Source organism: Canis lupus, chromosome X, assembly GCF_003254725.2.
Source record: "Canis lupus dingo isolate Sandy chromosome X, ASM325472v2, whole genome shotgun sequence".
In the NCBI taxonomy this organism is placed as follows: domain Eukaryota; kingdom Metazoa; phylum Chordata; class Mammalia; order Carnivora; family Canidae; genus Canis; species Canis lupus.
The window spans coordinates 81,417,988-81,435,401 of NC_064281.1; the positions used below are offsets into that span (position 1 = coordinate 81,417,988).

Consider the following 17,414-nt stretch of genomic DNA (forward strand, 5'->3'; position numbering starts at 1 on the left):
AAATGTCATCTCTTTGTAGAAGCCCTCCTTGACTGCCCTTTATAAGAAAGCATCAGCCCATCGCTGTCTCCCAATACTGCATCATTTTCTCCCCCAAGCTAAAGTCTCATATTTGTAAACATTTTATTTGGAGATAATTACAGACTCACAAGATGCTGCAGAGCTAGTACACACATCCCCATGTACCCTTTACCCTGTTTCTCCCAAGGGCTACACCTTATGTCACCAAAGTGCAATGTGGAAACCAGGATATTGATAGCAATACGATCTGTGTGTGTAGTTCAGGGTCTGTCTGGCACATGTGTGGGATCCGTGAAGCACAGTCAGGACGCTGGACAGTACTATCACTAAAGGGACCCCTGCTCACCTTGCACTTTTATAGCCACACCCCTCCTCTCCCCCAATCCCAGTCCATGACGTCACCAACACCATCAGGATGCTGGACAGTTCTATCGCTAAAAGGACCTCCCTCACCTTGCCCTTTTACAGCCATGACCCCCCAACCCTAGTCCCCACCAACCACTGATCTGTTTCCCATTTCTAGAATGTCATCATTTCAAAATATCATACAAACAGAATAATGCAGTGCATAATCTCTTGGGATTGGTTTTTCTTCCTGCAACACAGTGCCCTTGAGAGTCATGCAAGTTCTTGCCAGCCTCAGTCACCTTTTCCTTTTTATCACTGCGTAGTATTCATGGTGTGGATGTGCCACAGACCGTTTAGTCTACCTTCACCCCAAACACCATTAGAATGTCAGCTCCTCAAGGATAAGGGACTGTGTTTTATTCACTGCTGCCCCCCACCTCAGCACCTGGAGGAGCACCTGCCACAGAGTAAATATCCGATAAGTATTTGTTAAATGAATAAAGGAAACCCAGCTTCCAGCCATCATGGCAACCTAAACACAAGTGTCCAGACTTAGGTGCAGAATGAAGAACCTAATGCTGCCCTCCGACCTGTGTTCTAGCTCTCATCCCAGTGCCCCCAACACCCCTTTGCCCTCCATTTCTGATGTCTCCACGGTCCCATCCCGTGGCCTCTTTGCTATAACCAGGCTGCTTTCCTTCTCCTCCTGGTATAGATCTTTGTTCCTACTGCCCTGCAGCTTCTGTCCTTGTACTGGTCCACACCTCTGCTAATGCATGTCAGTTTCTTTGAAGACCTGGCTTAAGACTCTTCCAAACAGCTTTGCCTGATTAGCCTCAATGAGAGTGTCTCACTCATTCATCCATTCAGCAAACATTATTGAATGCCTACCATTTTAGGTGCTTTTCTAAGCTGGGAACATATCAGTACATGGGACAGACATGATTCCTACCCTAACAGAGCTTACACTCTAGTACTTGGCCTTATGCTTTCTAAAACCTTGGAGCACAGAAGTGAGCACATACACACTGGGGTAACAGCCAAAACAATTAACCTGCACAGTAGGAGCCATTCAATCGGAATGTAAGCCAGCCACAGGCACTGGAGCAGTGACTAGGAGGCCTCCTAACTGTACCAGGTGTTAACCCTTCAGCTGACCATTGGTAAAGAGGTCCTGGGAGAGAGGTCAGGTGGTACCCAGGAAGCTTGAGGCAGTGGCATTTAAATCAGTGTGAAAGAAACCCTCACTGTTTTACAATGGGTATGGCCATATCACCACATCCCAACTAAATGTCTGCCTTACATACATGTATAGTCGATCCTTGCTACTTTCAGATTCTGTATTTGCAAACTCACCTACTCCCCAAAATTTATTTATAACCCCCAAATCAATACCCATGGTGCTTTCCTGGTTATTTGTGAACTAGGCAGAGGATGAAAAATTTGAGTCCCCTGAGGCATGCATTTCCAGCTGAGGTCAAATAAGGCTGTGCTCTGCCATCTTGTTTCAGCTGTCACATGGAGGTCCAGAAGACAGAGATGGCAGGGAGCAGTGCAGTGTAGTGCAAGAAGCTCTGGAACAGTTGGATGGAATCTGAATCCCAACTCTGGCACCTGTTAGTGGGGCAGCCTCAGGCAAGTCACTTCACACTTCAGAACTTCATTTTCTTCTAGTGAAATAAAATAGAATCTACCAGGATGAGTTGTTTTTAGAATTCAGAGTTATAATCTGTGTGAGGCATATACACACACTCATGTGCACATGCACGTACTCGCACATGCATGCACACGCACATGCATGCACACACACGATTTCTCCTAGGAGCAATGGTTCAGTATTCATTAGTTCAGTGTTCAAGGTGACTTTATAAAACATAACTACCGCGAGTCACAAAAATTGACTGAGAAGGAGAATCTTCTCTCAAGTTATAATGAAAGCTTATTGACACCCCCCAGCATATTTTCAACATGATAGCCCCTGCATCGCAGATCAGCATTCCAGAATCCACAGCAGGCACTTAACATTTATTAGGGTTGCGTGGAGACTGCCACCTCTTACCATACTCTCATTGTGTTCAAGCTTCTTCCAGAACACAGTCTCACAGTAGGTCTGGCATGTGGCCCAGGCATCATTTACCTCTAAGGCTCCTTCCGGCTTCTGCATTCTGTGGCTGATGAGGGTCCAATACAGTGGTTCTTCATCCTGACTATACATTAGAACCACCTGAGAAGCTCTTAAAACTATTGATACTCAGCTCTAACCCTGACCAATAGAATTAGAAGCTTTGGGGTGGGTCCCAGGTGTTGGTCTTTCGAAAAGGCTTCCAAAATGATTCTTATATAGCCAAGGTACATATCGAGAACTACTGATCTAATACATAGTCTCTTTCAGATGACATTTTTCTTTTGGCAGAGTGATTTTTATGATGGCAGATTATCAAGGGTATTTTAGTGGGATGGTCACAGAAGTCCATTCTCAGGGCCCTTCAAACCATACTTCACTGATAGCCAATTATTGGTCCCATATATATGTATTCCTTAATTTTTGAGTGACCAACTATCCCCCATGATTGACTAGATGTGTATTAATTTAGATACCCTTAGATCTTGGTACATGGTATGTCCTCTATGTCCTCAATAAATATTTTTAAAGTACTTTGTTGTGACCTAGAATGGCCCTGGTAAAGAAAGTAGACAGTCCCTTCAAATGAAACTCTAGTTTTCTGATACTGAAGACTTTACCCAAAGAGCCAGGATCCCCTTCTCTTGGAGCCACCTGCCTAGAAAAAACAAGCCAAAATAATGAGAACTACTGCAAAAGTACTAGTTTTCCACAGAGCTTCTTGAGGTATAGTGCTTGGTTGGTAGTAGATACTCAAACCACATTTGCTGAATTGGTGAACTAATTCATTATGAAACTTAGCAACCAATTACTCTCTTTTATCCTGTGGCAACTCTATGCTTGGTTCTAGGGGTATATTGAGTAAAATACCATCTCTTTGTTTTTAAAGATTTCATTTATTTATTCATGAGAGGCACAGAGAAAGAGGAAGAGACAGAAGCAGGCTCCCTGCAGGAAGGGGAGCCTGATGCAAGACTCGATCCCAGGACCCCAGGATCAAGACTTGAGCTGAAGGCAGCCGCTTAACCACTGAGCCACCCAGGTGCCCAATACCACCATCTCTTCTTTTACAACCTGGTGGGGGAGATAAGCACTGGCAGTATGGATTCACAAGGAGTACTCTAGGGGCACCTGGGCAGCTTAATTGGTAAAGCGTCCAACTCTGTGTTTCGGCTCAGGTCATGATCTCAGGGTTGTAGGATCGAGCCCCATGGCAGACTCCACACTGGGCATGGAGCCTGCTTAAGATTCTCTCCCTCTGCTCTTCCTGCCCCCCATCTCTCTGGGTCGGGGGGGAAGAGTACTAAAGGAAATCCAGGGAGGGGGCTAGAGGAATTGGGAAAGAACCCAGGACCAAGGGAGAATTTGAGCTGGGATTTAGAGATGGCATTTAGCCAAGCAAAGGGGACACCAGGGGCCCAGAAAGGCAGGGATGGTGAAGAGCCAGCACTTCTGTAGGAAGCAGCCCAGTGTGCCCAGGGAATTATGGGCAGAACCACCTGACGAGGCCAGAGATGAGATGAGGAATGAGGGTTGTGTGTGGCTCACAGAGGGCCTTGGAAGCTGGAGAGAGGACATGTTCACCCCCAGACCCCAAATGCAGATAGGACTGGTGCCCTGGGTCCCTCATCAGTAGTCTGGTGAAACCAAGATGTCTCTCCATCATCCCCGACTCCCAGTGGTTGCTATGGGAATTGCTTATAAGTAGGCTCAGGTGTCAAAGACAATGAACAAACATAAAGGAGGATAAGAGGCTGTCAGCTTCAGGAACCTGAGCTTTGTCCTCTCAAAATCCAAATGGGGCCCTATCTTGCACGAAAATGTTGGGCCATATACCTGACTTTGAACACAACCCTGAAATCTGTACTAATAGAGCCACCAAATTTAAAAAATGGTCAGAGAATCACCAGCTGCTGAATTCAGTCCTGAGAGAGAGGCAGACTCTCTCCTCTTATTGCCTATTCCACTGAGCTTCTGGCCACATATTTGCTTCAAGGGGCTTGCAGTGGCCCCGGTGGTGCTTCGTGATTCTGGTCTCATGTTTCCAGCCAAAATTCATTTTTGTCGGCAAGGGTGCCTGTTGCAAAATGAGACTCCCAACTGCTTGCAGGACAAATGGGGTCAGTGAAGAGTTTAGATGTCCCAGCTTGAGGGTACTCAATTAATCTATGCTTAATGGGTTAGGACATTTTCAACAATATAAATTCCTGTGCTTTATGCTCCTAGAGGTTCTGAGTTTTTAAGTCCGGCATAGGCCTAGAAATCTGTGTTTCAGCAAGCACTCCCCAGGGATTCTTACCATCAGAAAAAATTTAGAAACAGTAGGTGAGGAACGCCTGAGTGGCTCAGTGGTTGAGCATCTGCCTTAGGCCCAGGGTGTGATCCTGGAGTCCCAGGATCAAGTCCCACATTGGGCTCCCTGCATGGATCCTGCTTCTCCCTCTGCCTGTGTCTCTGTCTCTCTTTCTCTCTGTGTCTCTCATGAATAAATAAATAAAATCTTGAAAAAAAGAAACGGTGGGGTGAGGGTATGCTAACGAGCTAGTGCAAGAGTCAGCAAACATTTTCTGTCAAGGACTGTCTAGCAAATATTGTAAGCTTTGTTTTTTTTTTTTTTTTTTTTTTTTTTTTTTTTTTTTTTTTTTTTTTTTTTTTTTTTTATGATAGTCACAGAGAGAGGCGCAGAGACACAGGCAGAGGGAGAAGCAGGCTCCATGCACCGGGAGCCCGACGTGGGATTCGATCCCGGGCCTCCAGGATCGCGCCCTGGGCCAAAGGCAGGCGCCAAACCGCTGCGCCACCCAGGGATCCCATATTGTAAGCTTTGTAGGCCATGCGTGATAGTTGCAAAAGCAACCATAAGCAGTGCATAAAGGAAGACCACAGCTGTATTCCAATGAAGTTTTATTTGCAAAGACAGGTGGTGGGCAGGATTTGGCCCAGGCAGGCCCGCAGTCTGCTGTCCCCAGAATTAAGTTCATTACTCCTCCCTTGTATCACATCCACATTTTGATCCGCACATTCCCAGTTCTCATATTTTCATTCACAAGGGTGATCCTAGCATTAAGAACTTCAGGCCCCATAGCTGAGCTTCAAAGATGCTTTGGAACAGGGTGACCTTTGAGAGCCCCTCATATCACACCGCAAGGCAGACATCACCTGTGTGGAGGCATAAGGCTAGACATGACTCCGTGACATGTAGCAGAGACCAGCTGGCAATGAATGTGTCACCGTCAGTGATCAAGGCTGAAGACAGAAGAGGAAGGAGTGTTCGAGATGGATAGGACAAGGGTCAATGAGGAACGAGGCACAAACAAGCTGAAAATAGCTCTACCACAGACATAAGAAATGATTACAGTCCCTGAAAAGATTGGCAATCCCACTTCTTCCTTCATAATTTTGCTCCTATAAATATCTGAATCTTTTGTTTATAGTGGTATCTGTAGGTAGGGCAGGATCCAATCTGGGACTTTTGGTAGGGATTTCAAGGAGCCTGTCCCCCCCTCCTCATAGGTGAAGACATAGAAGGATACCAGTTGCGCTTCTTCATATGTTCACAGGTCCATTCAATAGGACCAGGGTCGAACCAGAACCAGTGAGTGAAAGATCAGGAATGGACACCCAGTTTCAGGTGGTTGTGGGACATAGTCGCCAATCCAAGATGCAGGAAATCTGGGTTCTAGAACGTTTCAGCTCCTCTACCAAATTATTTTGGTACTTTGAGCAAACTATATCCTCTTCCTAGGCCTGTTTTCTTTCTTTCTTTCTTTCTTTTTTTTAGATTTTTATTTATTTATTTGAGAGAGAGAGTGAGTGGGAGGGAGAGAGAATCTGAAGCAGACCCTGCGCTAGGCACAGAGCGCCTATTGGGGCTCAATCCCATAATCTTATGGTCACGACTTAAGCCAAAGCCAAGAGTCAGATATTTAACTGATTGAGCCACCCAGGCGCCCCCAGGTCCCTGTTTTCACGTGTAAAAAATGAAGGGTGGGCTACATGGCCCATTGAAGGCCTCTAGAGATGCCTCATTCCACACAGTGCATGAAGACATCGATGTTGGATGATTACAGATAAAGGAGGTGGTGATAGGGATAGGTAGAAAGGAAGATTTCACCTGCCAGGTGTCTGTGGCACCTCAGGTGGAAATTTGGACTACTGTGGAGACAGAGCCAAGTAGAGCTGCCTGAATGTAGCTCCAGATCTTTCCGTCTTGCCCCTTCCCTGTGCTCCTGCCTCAGCCTGCAGCCCCTGCCCAGGATTTAAGCATCACACTGCACAACACACAAAAGCATTTCTTGACCCCCATGAACAATCAATACTGTAATCACTTTCTGCAATGATCTCTAGCCCTGGATTTCATTGTGCTATATGGTCTGCTGCCAACAAACTGCCCCTGTGGCTTAGGATGAAAAGTCTATGGTTCCTTTAGCTCAGCGGGTCCCCGCAAACTTAGCTGCATTTTGAAGTCATTGGGAACTTTTTTAAAAAATGCCAATACCTGGGCTCCAGTCCCAGGAATTTGATGTCATTGATCTGGGGCAGGGCCTAAGCATCAGGGGTTTTGAAAGCTGCTCCCCTGTTTTTGCCACACAGCCCGGACCGAGACCCACTGCCTGAGGTGGACTCAGGTTGAACAGGTGGCTCTCTGCAAACTGCCCTCTAGGGAGAATGAGATTGCTGGCTCTGGAAGAGAACACAGCTGGGACCAGGGCCCCAGACCTGATGAGGACGTTTATTTCTGGTGTGCCTTTATCTTAGGGCCCTGCCCCTGTGGCTGATCTGGTAACTGAATTTCAACTGCAGCATTAATGGCAGAAAAGAGGGATGCCTGGGTGACACGACCGTTGAGCGCCTGCCTTCAGTCCAGGGCATGATCCTGGAGTTCCGGGATCGGGATCGAGTCCGACATCGGGCTCCCCGCAGGGAGCCTGCTTCTCTCCCTGCCTATGTCTCCGCCTCTGTGTGTGTGTGTGTGTGTGTGTGTGTGTGTGTGTGTGATGAATAGATAAATAAAATCTTTCAAAAAATGGCAGAAAAGAACTTAATGTATCCCCTTCCCAGCTGGCAGGGGCCTTCTTGACTGTGGGACTCCAAGACTCCCTGACAAAGCCGGTAGGGGAGGTGGTTTGAAGGAGCCCCAAATCTGATGTACTCCCCTAGTCCTCCTCATCATCGTAAGTGGCAGCTCCCTTCTTCCAGTTGACTCCTCTCTTTTTCACACCTCCCACATCCAATCCGTCAACACATCAGCTCATTCTATCTTCAGAATAGAGCCAAAATTTACTCTTTTCATTGCCTCCATTATTACTACCCTACCCAAGCCTCCATCATATTTCAGCTGTATTATTACAGGAGACTCCAAACTGGTCACTCTGCTCTGGGTGTCAACCCTCCTACACTGTTTTCCAAATAGCAGCCAGAGGTATCCTTTTAAAATGCGAGTCAGGGACACCTGAGTGGCTCAGTGGTTGAGCATCTGCCTTCAGCTCAGGTCATGATCCCGGGGTCCTGGTATCCTGCTTCCCCGTCTTCCTGTGTCTCTGCCTCTCTCTGCATGTCTCCCATGAATAAATAAATAAAATCTTTAAAAAAAATAAAATGCAAGTCAGATCCTATCTGCTTAAAGCCCTCCAGTGGAGTAAAAACCAAAGTTCTTGCCATGGCTGACAAGGCCCTACATGATCCAGCTCCTAGCTGTGTCTTCTGAGCAAAACCTCTCTGGCTCCCTATTCATCGCCCTGCTCTGGCCACACTAGGCTTCCTTGCTATTCCTCATGCACCCTGACCCTCCTCCCACCATGGAGCCTTTATCATTCTGTCTGCCTGGGAGGCTCTTTCTCCAGGTACCACATGGCTCTCTCCCTCACTTGCTTCCGGTCACTGCTGCAATGTCACCTCCTCTGAGAGATCTCACCCCCATTACCCCCCCACCCCGCTCAGTTGTACCTTCTCTTGTGTAGTCCTGATTCACCCTGCTTGATTTGTCCTCAGGGTCCTTATTTGCCACCTAAAATAGGATATTGATTTGTTTCTTGTCTCTGTTCCTGCTAGATGGATGCTCTTTGAGGCTAGGAGCTTTGTGTTGTTCACTTCTGAATCCCTCATCACCTAGAACAGTGCCTGGCACATAGGAGGTCTTCCCTAAATGTGTCACATGATTGAATAAATGCCCCCCAAAGACATGGTGGGGAACCCTCAGCAAGACTCCTGATTTTCCTTGAATTATTTTCTATAATCTCCTTCCTAGGGGCAGGGCATATCTATGAGATGAGTAAGATCATTTCTGTAAATCCTTTGAGATGCTCATATTTGGATGTAATAAAAGCCACCACTGTTATTCTCACACTACGAAAACCAAATATATAATAATTCAGTGTATGTCATTACAAGATAATTTTTGTGCACTCCCCTAGGCCTGGAGTGTTCATTACGGGATTCAGTTTACCCAAATTCAATTCATGCCCGGCCTTTTCAGAACACACCAATCATAGAAGGAAGCACTTCGCACATTGCCTTGCACCTAATAGGGAATCGATATGTATTTATTGACTTATGGATCAGTAAGGCAAAGTGTACCTATACTGAGACATCTTAACTCCAGCGTGGCAAAGGTCAGGTTTCTCCCAGGGATAGAGAACTCACCGGCCCTCTGTTCTTTTTCCAGTCTCCCAAATCTGCCTTCATCAGTGCTGCAAAGAAGGCCAGGCTAAGATGGAATCCTGCGAAGGTCCGATTTTCTGAGCAGGTGGCAGTTGGAGACACAGACGCAGTAAGTGCAGCTTTAGCTCCCTGTCCTCGGCCCTTGGCTAGAATCAGCCTGGCCATGGATGTCTGGCTCTGGAGCAGGTACTCATCTGCTGCTACTCGGGGTGGATGGTATTATGAACGGGTTGGAAGCGGAGGATCACGGGGCTCCAGGCTGGTGGTGAGTTAGAGGAGTATGTGGCATCCAGAAGAGCCCTGAGCACTGTAGGGACACAGAATCTGTATCACTTTGCTTAGGATTCTCGTGGTGCTTAGAGAAATCCCCATCTGTAGCACAGTAGCATGCACTCAGCGCAAGCACTTCACAAACATCTCTGGGCTATTTGATAGAGGCGGGAAGGAGGTAATGGTTTTCTGAAGATCCAGAGCAAGGAGTGGCTGGTGAAATCGAGCCCTCTTCACACTGAAGTGATCCTGCAATGGCATGTCTTGACTGGAGAAGACACCAGCAAGCAGCTGGGGGAAATGATACAGACTAGACTCTCACTGTCACAAAGCTTTGATTATGGATGCAAAATAAACACCTGTTCCCTGCCACTGGATACCACTTGGTGATGTTGGGGGGTTGGGGAGAAGTAGTTCAGATTGAGACAACACGGAATCCCACGCTGAGGGTATGGTTTCAAGGAGTGGATGATGCTTGATGGTTCATGCCTTAGAGCTGCCAGGCTGGGTCAGAGTGGGGGTGGGCTGTGAGGGTCATGGCCAGCCCGCAGTCTTTCTTACTGCTCTGTGGGATGTACATGAGCTGAGCTGCCCACTCTAGATAAGTAAATGAGAAGAGATGGGTGGAGAGCGGAGAGGTGTGTGTTAAGCAGGCATGGATTATGGCTGGAGTCCCCCAGGAGTCTGCAGAAGCCTGTGATAGCCAATGGGGGTGAGGACAGAGAGAGCCAGAGCTAACAGGCATTTGTATGCTTTTGCAGGTTTTTGTGGGCTGGGCTCTCATGAGGCCCATGGCATTTCTGTACAGAGGCACAGCTGCAGTTGAGGAAAGTCAGCAGGCCCAGCCTGAGTAGAAACCAGTGGGGTGCCAGGCACTTCTGTAGTCCCTTGAAGCAGAGCTACTCAGAAGAAGGGTTAGAGGACAGAGGTGTCTTCCATCTCCTCTTCCCTGGCACTCATCCCCCAACTCAGTCCAGGCCATCTTCCATCCCCATATAAGGAAATCTGGAAGCCCAGGGGACTCTACAGGGTCCCACTGGGGAAGCTGTCAAATAATTGGTGCTTGGGCTCCATGTCAGCCCTAACAGAAGAAGCTAAAGAGAAGTAGGGGGTGGTGAGCAGAGAGAAGAGGGAACAGTCCAGAAGCCCTGGAGATCATGGTGAAGGACACAGTTAGATCAAAGCCACTGAGGGGACATTTGTGTCCTGAGCCCTCGAGAAGCCAGAGGAAAAGCAGATTGAACTTGGAAAGGACAAACTATTCCATCTCAGCCTTACAGAGCAATCAGTCAAGGCCAGGCCACCACCAGGCCTCCATCTCTCTCTTCCCTTTTTCTTCCCATCTCTGCCTCTTCCCTCTACTCTTTCTTCCCCACTCTCCTCTTCCTACACCATGACTCCCCTTTCCATACATTGCAGCTATCCACAGACCGATCAAGCCCCGACTCCAGACCAACCTAAAAGCAAATGCCCCAGAGTGGCTAGGACCCACCCAGGGTTACTTCCGTTGCTCCTGGACAGGCCAGCAAGTGCAGTGTGAGGCTCCTATCTGAGAGAGAGACAGAGACAGAGAGAGACAGAGACAGAGAGAGACAGAGAGAGAGAATATGAATATGAATGAGATGGACATCAATCTTCCCACTCTAGCTGTGCTCAGGAAATTACCTGATGTCACCTCCAGCCTCCCATGCCTCCAGTGTAGACTCTGGTAGCTTCACCATTGGTTGGGACTTAGGGGAGTCCAGGCCCAGGTAACTCCAGGCTGTCCTATTATCCCTTGGCCATGGTGTTCTGGGGCTTTATTAAGCAGCCAGAGCAAAAATAAATCCTGTGGGCGTTCCTTGCCAACTCTATTTTTAAGCAAAATCAATTAAGTAATTACCTGAGCCCAACCCAGTGTGCTAAATAAAACCTGCCACCTCTGAGTGTCACCAGCCTGGGGATCCAGGGCCTCTGGGCTTGGTAGGAGCAAGGCATCTCAGGACCAGGGAGAGAACCAGGAATTCACACTTTTCCAACTTGATACCCCATCACTTCCTACCATGGTTTGACTTCTGGATCCCCACCACCACCAACCAAACCCTGACCCAGGAGGACTTGCTTGTTTATTTTTTCATGTCCACGACAGTCCCTAGATGTGGACTCTCCCTCTTCTGGCACCTCTAATAGTCTATGCCTTTCATCTCCTTCAAAATCAAAATTTAATTCGCCTCACCTAGGAAATCTTACCTGTTGGTTTGGTTTTGGTTTTATAATTGGTCTCTAGTGGATTCATGTGTGTGTGCCAGATCACTGCAATAAGAGTATAAGACCAAACCCAGTCCTCTATTTTTGCCTAATCCTCATGGAACTTAGCGTGGTGTGGAGTATACACAAGAGGCTTGATGAATGCCCATTGAATTAAGGATTTCTGGCCATCTTATGTGGCTTTTCAGTTCCTACAAAACTGGTGATAGCCCAGGGAAATGATTGGATTCTCTTAATAATTCTTATCATTCAAGTAAGCACATATTAAGCATCTACTGCTCATATATTCAGCAGCCATTTATTGAGCACCAACTATGCCAGGAACTCCACTCAATGTCAGAACTACAAAGATTAAATAGGACATCGATGTGCTCCAAGGTCACCATTTGTGAAAGACAAACATTCCTCAAAAATACACTAAGAACACTGAAAGAGGTGTGTATAATGTTCCTATGAGAACACATGGGAACACCAGGTCCAAGTACCTGATGAGTTTGGACTGTACAGAATTTTTATTTAAGCTGGGTTTTGAAGGATGAATAGGAGTTTGCCAAGGAGGGAAAGAGGAAGGCAGAGAGAATAGTCTTTATTTAACAAATATTTATTGAGAGCTTAACACGCGACACTCTATAAATAAGGGAACATCTGGGCCAAGAAAACTTTTGCTCAGAAGTTATCAGGTGTTCAAAAACAGGCTTTGCCAAAGTGGTTCTCAATCAGGATGAGTACTGTGCATGCTCAGAGAGTTTTTGGAAATGTCTGAGGGGTTATGGGTCATCCCAACGACTTGGCATGCTATTGACATTGAGTGTCTCAGGGTCAGAGATGCTAAGTGTCCTGCAAGGAGTGACACAGTCCCTGAATGATTGTCACAGGTATAGAGGCATGGAAGAGCAAGGTGGGTACAGTCCTGGCAAGACAGGACTCTGGAGAAGTAGGCAGGGGCCAGGTCAGAAAGGAGATGGGAGAGGAGGGAGTTTGGGAGCACAAAGGCAGGAACATGGATGTGATCTCTGGGTGTGAAGAGCCTGGTGGAATGGGAAGAGTCAGGACGTAAGAGCAGGCAAGTGAGGTGGGTCCTAAGGAGGCCTTCCATCTGGTCTCTGAGGGCCAAGCACCACCCTATGTTGTGGAATTTTGAGTCACAGTAGAATGGGGGTGTGCCGTGATATCAAATGAAGGATTAACTATTGACATGGCCCAGTGTTTTCTGAGAGCATTTGGTTCTGGTCTGCAGGTGACATCATCACTGATCTGTTCTTTCCTCTGTCTCTCTGTCCTTCCATATCTGTGGCTCCCTGTCTCCTTCCCTTGCTCCATTCTCTTCCTCTCTATACCCCATCTCTGGTTCCCCTTTGCCTTCTAAATGAGCCCTTCTCCTTGACCTTTTCCTGCCTATTCACAGAAAATGATGAAGAAAGAAGCTCTTCTCCTCATCCCCAACGTCCTGAAGGTTTTCTTAGAAAATGGGCAGATCAAATCATTCACTTTTGATGGCCGGACCACTGTTAAGGTACATACAGGGTCTCGCCTCTCGGGTTAGCATCTGTCCTTTCTAGGGCACACAAGGCTGCTGGTTCATGGGTGTCCCTGAGTCTGCACAGAATTGCTGCTGGGAAGCAAGGTGGCCTTTGAACTTCTGCCTCTGTGAGCCCCAGGCTGCAAGAACACACAGCCCTTGGATGAGCGGGCGGTGGGGGTGGGGAGACCTGAGTGCGCAACTGTGTGTGTGTGTGAGTGCATACGCATGCATGCCTGCACATGTATGCACAGGCATGAGTGCATGTTTGTACACTCCCACTTGTGAACTCCTTTGTGTCAGTGTTATAAGGGATCCTTCAAGACTCTGAGGAGCTAAGGAGTGTGAAGATCATTAAAACATTTATAAAGCAAAAGTGATTTATATTGCTACAATAACACCTACACACACTTACACACAGAAATCAACAAACACAATCTCTTGGGAGATTAGCTTAGCCATGCTTCACTTAACATAACAACCAGATCTTAAGCACCAAACCAACATGTGAAACGTCCAGCAACAGTCCCTTTGGCTACTCCTTTCATAGGAAGAGCAGTTACTGAGCTGTTCTTAAGAGCTCAGCTAGTTGTCTGAAAGTTGTAGTGGTTCCCTTAGTCCTGAGGAAGAGAGGCAATGAAACGATGAAACCCCAGGTTCAACTCTGAAATGGGACAGAAGTAACCACTCTTGCTCCTTCTGGACTCCATCTAGAAAGAGAATGCCATTCCCCAAAATGAATTTCCATGCAACCAGTGGAATAGCAGCTGCCAGAAAACCCACCTTGGCTAATAGTCATCCTGAAGTCCCCAGGCTGTGGCCAAGACAACCCTATAAATAAACCCCTGAGCCAGGAAACTTCTCTAAGAGGAATTATCAGGTGTTCAGAGTTGGCCTTGCCAATGTTTCTCAGCCAGAGTTGCCATTCCCCTCCCAGACAGCATTTAGGAATTTTGGGTCATCACATGGTTTATGGTGCTCCTGGCATTGAGTGTCTCAGGGTCAGAGATGCTGAGTGCCCTGGAGGGAGTGAGACAGTCCCTGAATGATGAAGAATTGTCCTGCCCAAAGTGCCAATAGCGCCCAAGTCGTAAAATACTGGGCCTAACCCTTGTGGATTGAACTGAGAGTCTCTTTGGAAGGCTTAGGCCTGGGTGGGTCCCCCAAGGGGCCCCAGACCAAAATATATTCTTTAGGGGCTCCTGGGATGGTCTCTTGCCTATTGGAGGTCTCAGTCTATGGGAGAGACATTGAAGCACAACCAGGCCACCCAGGAGTGTCCACATGGCCCTCCCCCAGATATGGATATCTCTCTGCAGCAGAATCCTTCGTGGTGTTTATTCATGTGCCGGTATGTCCCTTGTAGATCTGTCTCCATCCCAGAACATCTGCTCCTTGGAACTTGGCCTGGCCCAGGCTTCTTCCCCCACCTTGCAATGACACTGTGACACAATGACATTGTTGCTTCCAGGTAGCCCCAGCCTTCCAGGACAGCAGTATCCCCTGACTTGTGATCTCACCCTTACTTCAGGGAAGGAACACACACTGGCCATTCATGGAACATGGAGCAGCTGCCAAGCCACTTGTCCCAGAGAGGTACCTGGGTGAATCGACAGTCTGGCACGGGGGCTGTTCCACTTGTAACACCAGTTGGCAATCACCAGCTTGGCCATCCACAATTCTAGTGCAGTTAAACTGCAAAGAAAACCTCATTTGTCCCTGCCAGAGCTCCAGCAATACTGGCACCTCTGTGGCTACTTGGATGATACAAAGAAATACTCTCAAGTACCCACCAGTTTCCAGCCTCACATTTGAATGGCTTAGCGTCTTTTAATATTCACTGAGGGGCTTGTTCGGCAACCCTGGCTGTAAGGGAGCTTCTCATTCCCAAGGAGGCTTCTTTCTGGCCTCCAGGGGCTGAGCTGGGCTGACTCCCTGAACATACAGGCAAACATACACACATACACACACATACTGCAGCCTCGAGTATGCTGAAGTCCCAGCAAATAGATGGCAGAAGTCACAAAACTGACATCTGGGCAGCCCCCAAGGATGTGTTTGCAGACATCCTAATATTAAAAGTAGGGCAGCAGAGCAGACAGAGCCCAGAAGAAGTCAGATTTATGACTATACACAAGACACGTGACACAGTGCCTCTGCGCGGACACATTTTTCAAGTCGCTAAATTGATTCTCTGAAAGCCAGCAACAAACAAAAAGAAATGAACATTCTGCCAGTAACTCAGTCATTCAATTTAGATTCTGAATCTAGAAAGAGTCTACTTTTAATCACATGACTATGGCCCTTAATTTGTGAGTTCCTGAGAAAAGGGTTGGTAGACAGACTAGAGAGAACATTCCGGCTTAGGGAAGGTGAAGGGAGAACCAGCATAGTGCCTGCCTTATTCGGTGGCTCACTTGATATGTGCTTGGAAAACATTTTGAGTGGAAGGAGAGAAGGAGGGAGGGAGGGTTGTGACCACATTTTGCCATATGCCTGTGCCAGGCCAAGTTCTGAAACCCCTCCCTCTACCTCCTGCACGTTCGGTGCTCCCCAGGGCTCAAGTCCTCATGGGTCACTGTCCTCATCCTAGAGAAGACCTGGGCCATCCTAAAGGCCTGTGTCTCCTTCTGGCCCCTTTCCCAGCCTCCTCCCTGGGAGCCATCTTTCTTGTTCAGTGTTCAGTCTCCCGCTCCCATGTTGGGTGCTGAGAGTAGCGCAGAACTGGAATGGAGCTGTCTCCCTCTCAAGGCTCTCATCTCTCCCACAGGACGTGATGGTGACATTACAGGACCGGCTTTCCTTGAGGTGCATTGAGCACTTTGCCCTCGTCCTTGAATATGCCGGGCTGGAACAGAATCACAAGTTCCTGCTTCTCCAGGACAAGCAGCCCCTGGCTTATGTAAGTAACTCCTTCAGCATGGCTTGAGGGCTGCATGTGGCCTCTACTAGGGAAGAGGACTCCAGGTACCTTCTTTCTGGAAAATTCATCATGATTGGCTCAGCCAGCCCGCAGAAGTTATAGCTCTCAGCTAAGATCTACATGAACCACATCCAGCAGACTTTGGGCTGTGTTCCTTGTGACCTAGGAAGGGCATGGAGATTGTGAATCTTGGTCTCTAGTGGGAAGGGTATGGAGTGGTGAGTCACTGTCAAGCCTCCTGCCTCCTAAAAGCCCTGCCTGCTAGACTTTTCTGCCTCTGAGAGGAAACTCAGCCTTCAGACAGTCTTTAAAATGAAAAGGTCAATAAGCAGAGTGTACTGAAACCACCAAGACCGGAACAAGGGTGGGCTGAGTGGGGCCGAGAACAAGCAGCATGTCACCCATGTCAACTGCCAAGGCAGAGTAGGAGAAAGAGGCTGGGGAAAGCCAGGAATGCTGGCCGGTGTTTCACCAATGGTAAAGCACCCAGAAAGAGCCAGATAGGCAAACCAGAGCTGATCAGGATTCCCAGAGGAGGGAAGAGATTGGTGAGGGAAGGGAAAAAGAAATGCCTAAATGGAGATGTGAATGCGACAAAAACCAAAATCACACACACACACACACACACACACACACACACAGAGAGAGAGAGAGAGAGAGAGGATTTTAGGAAAGAAAAACTCTTCAAGGTTAGCCGTCAGCCAAATGCGAAGATTGTTAGCTTGAAAGGGTGGCCTATTCAACTCCCCACCCCCACCCCCAGCCCCTCAAGAGGCCTTTTGAGTTCAATCAGGCTCTTTTTCCAAATGGAATTTTAAACTTTTTTATTACCAAAAACAAAAACAGACCTCTAACATACACCAGAGTCTAAAAAATTGTATCATGAATCCTCATGGCCTATGGCAGCTTCATCAGTTACCAATATTTGGCCAGCTTGTCTCACCTATACCTCCAATTGGGCTTTTAAAACCTCCATTTGGCTTTTAATTAGCAACTTCCTCTGCTGGTGCTGAGCCTCTCTGCAGGGTAAAGGCATTAGTCCCACAGCAAGAAGAGTGTCGGATAAGTTCCCAGGAGTCCTTTCTTCCCACCTCGTATCTTGGGCCTTAGACCCATTTGTGGATAAAGGCCACATCCTGGTGATGTGATCTAAAAATTATAGTCACTTTGGACCAGGGGGGCAGGATAGACCTTTCCTTGAAGGATCATCGGGATGAGCCAGGTGGGGGGAGTGATGAGCAACAGCCCAGCTCTGCCCCAAGCCCTGCCTTGAGGAAGCACCAAGCCAGCTCTCCTTGCTACAG

The 17,414-nt window shown here is 47.7% G+C and overlaps 1 protein-coding gene across 1 annotated transcript in view; it reads left to right on the forward strand.

Moving 5' to 3' along the window:
- FRMPD3 (FERM and PDZ domain containing 3) overlaps window positions 1–17,414 on the forward strand; it is a 132,339-nt gene that overhangs the window by 78,428 nt on the left and 36,497 nt on the right. The window contains exons 2-4 of the mRNA XM_049107537.1: window positions 9,156–9,260; window positions 13,074–13,181; window positions 15,958–16,089. Coding sequence (XP_048963494.1) covers window positions 13,077–13,181; window positions 15,958–16,089 — 237 coding nt within the window. The 5' untranslated portion in view covers window positions 9,156–9,260; window positions 13,074–13,076. The remainder of the gene's footprint in view (window positions 1–9,155; window positions 9,261–13,073; window positions 13,182–15,957; window positions 16,090–17,414) is intronic.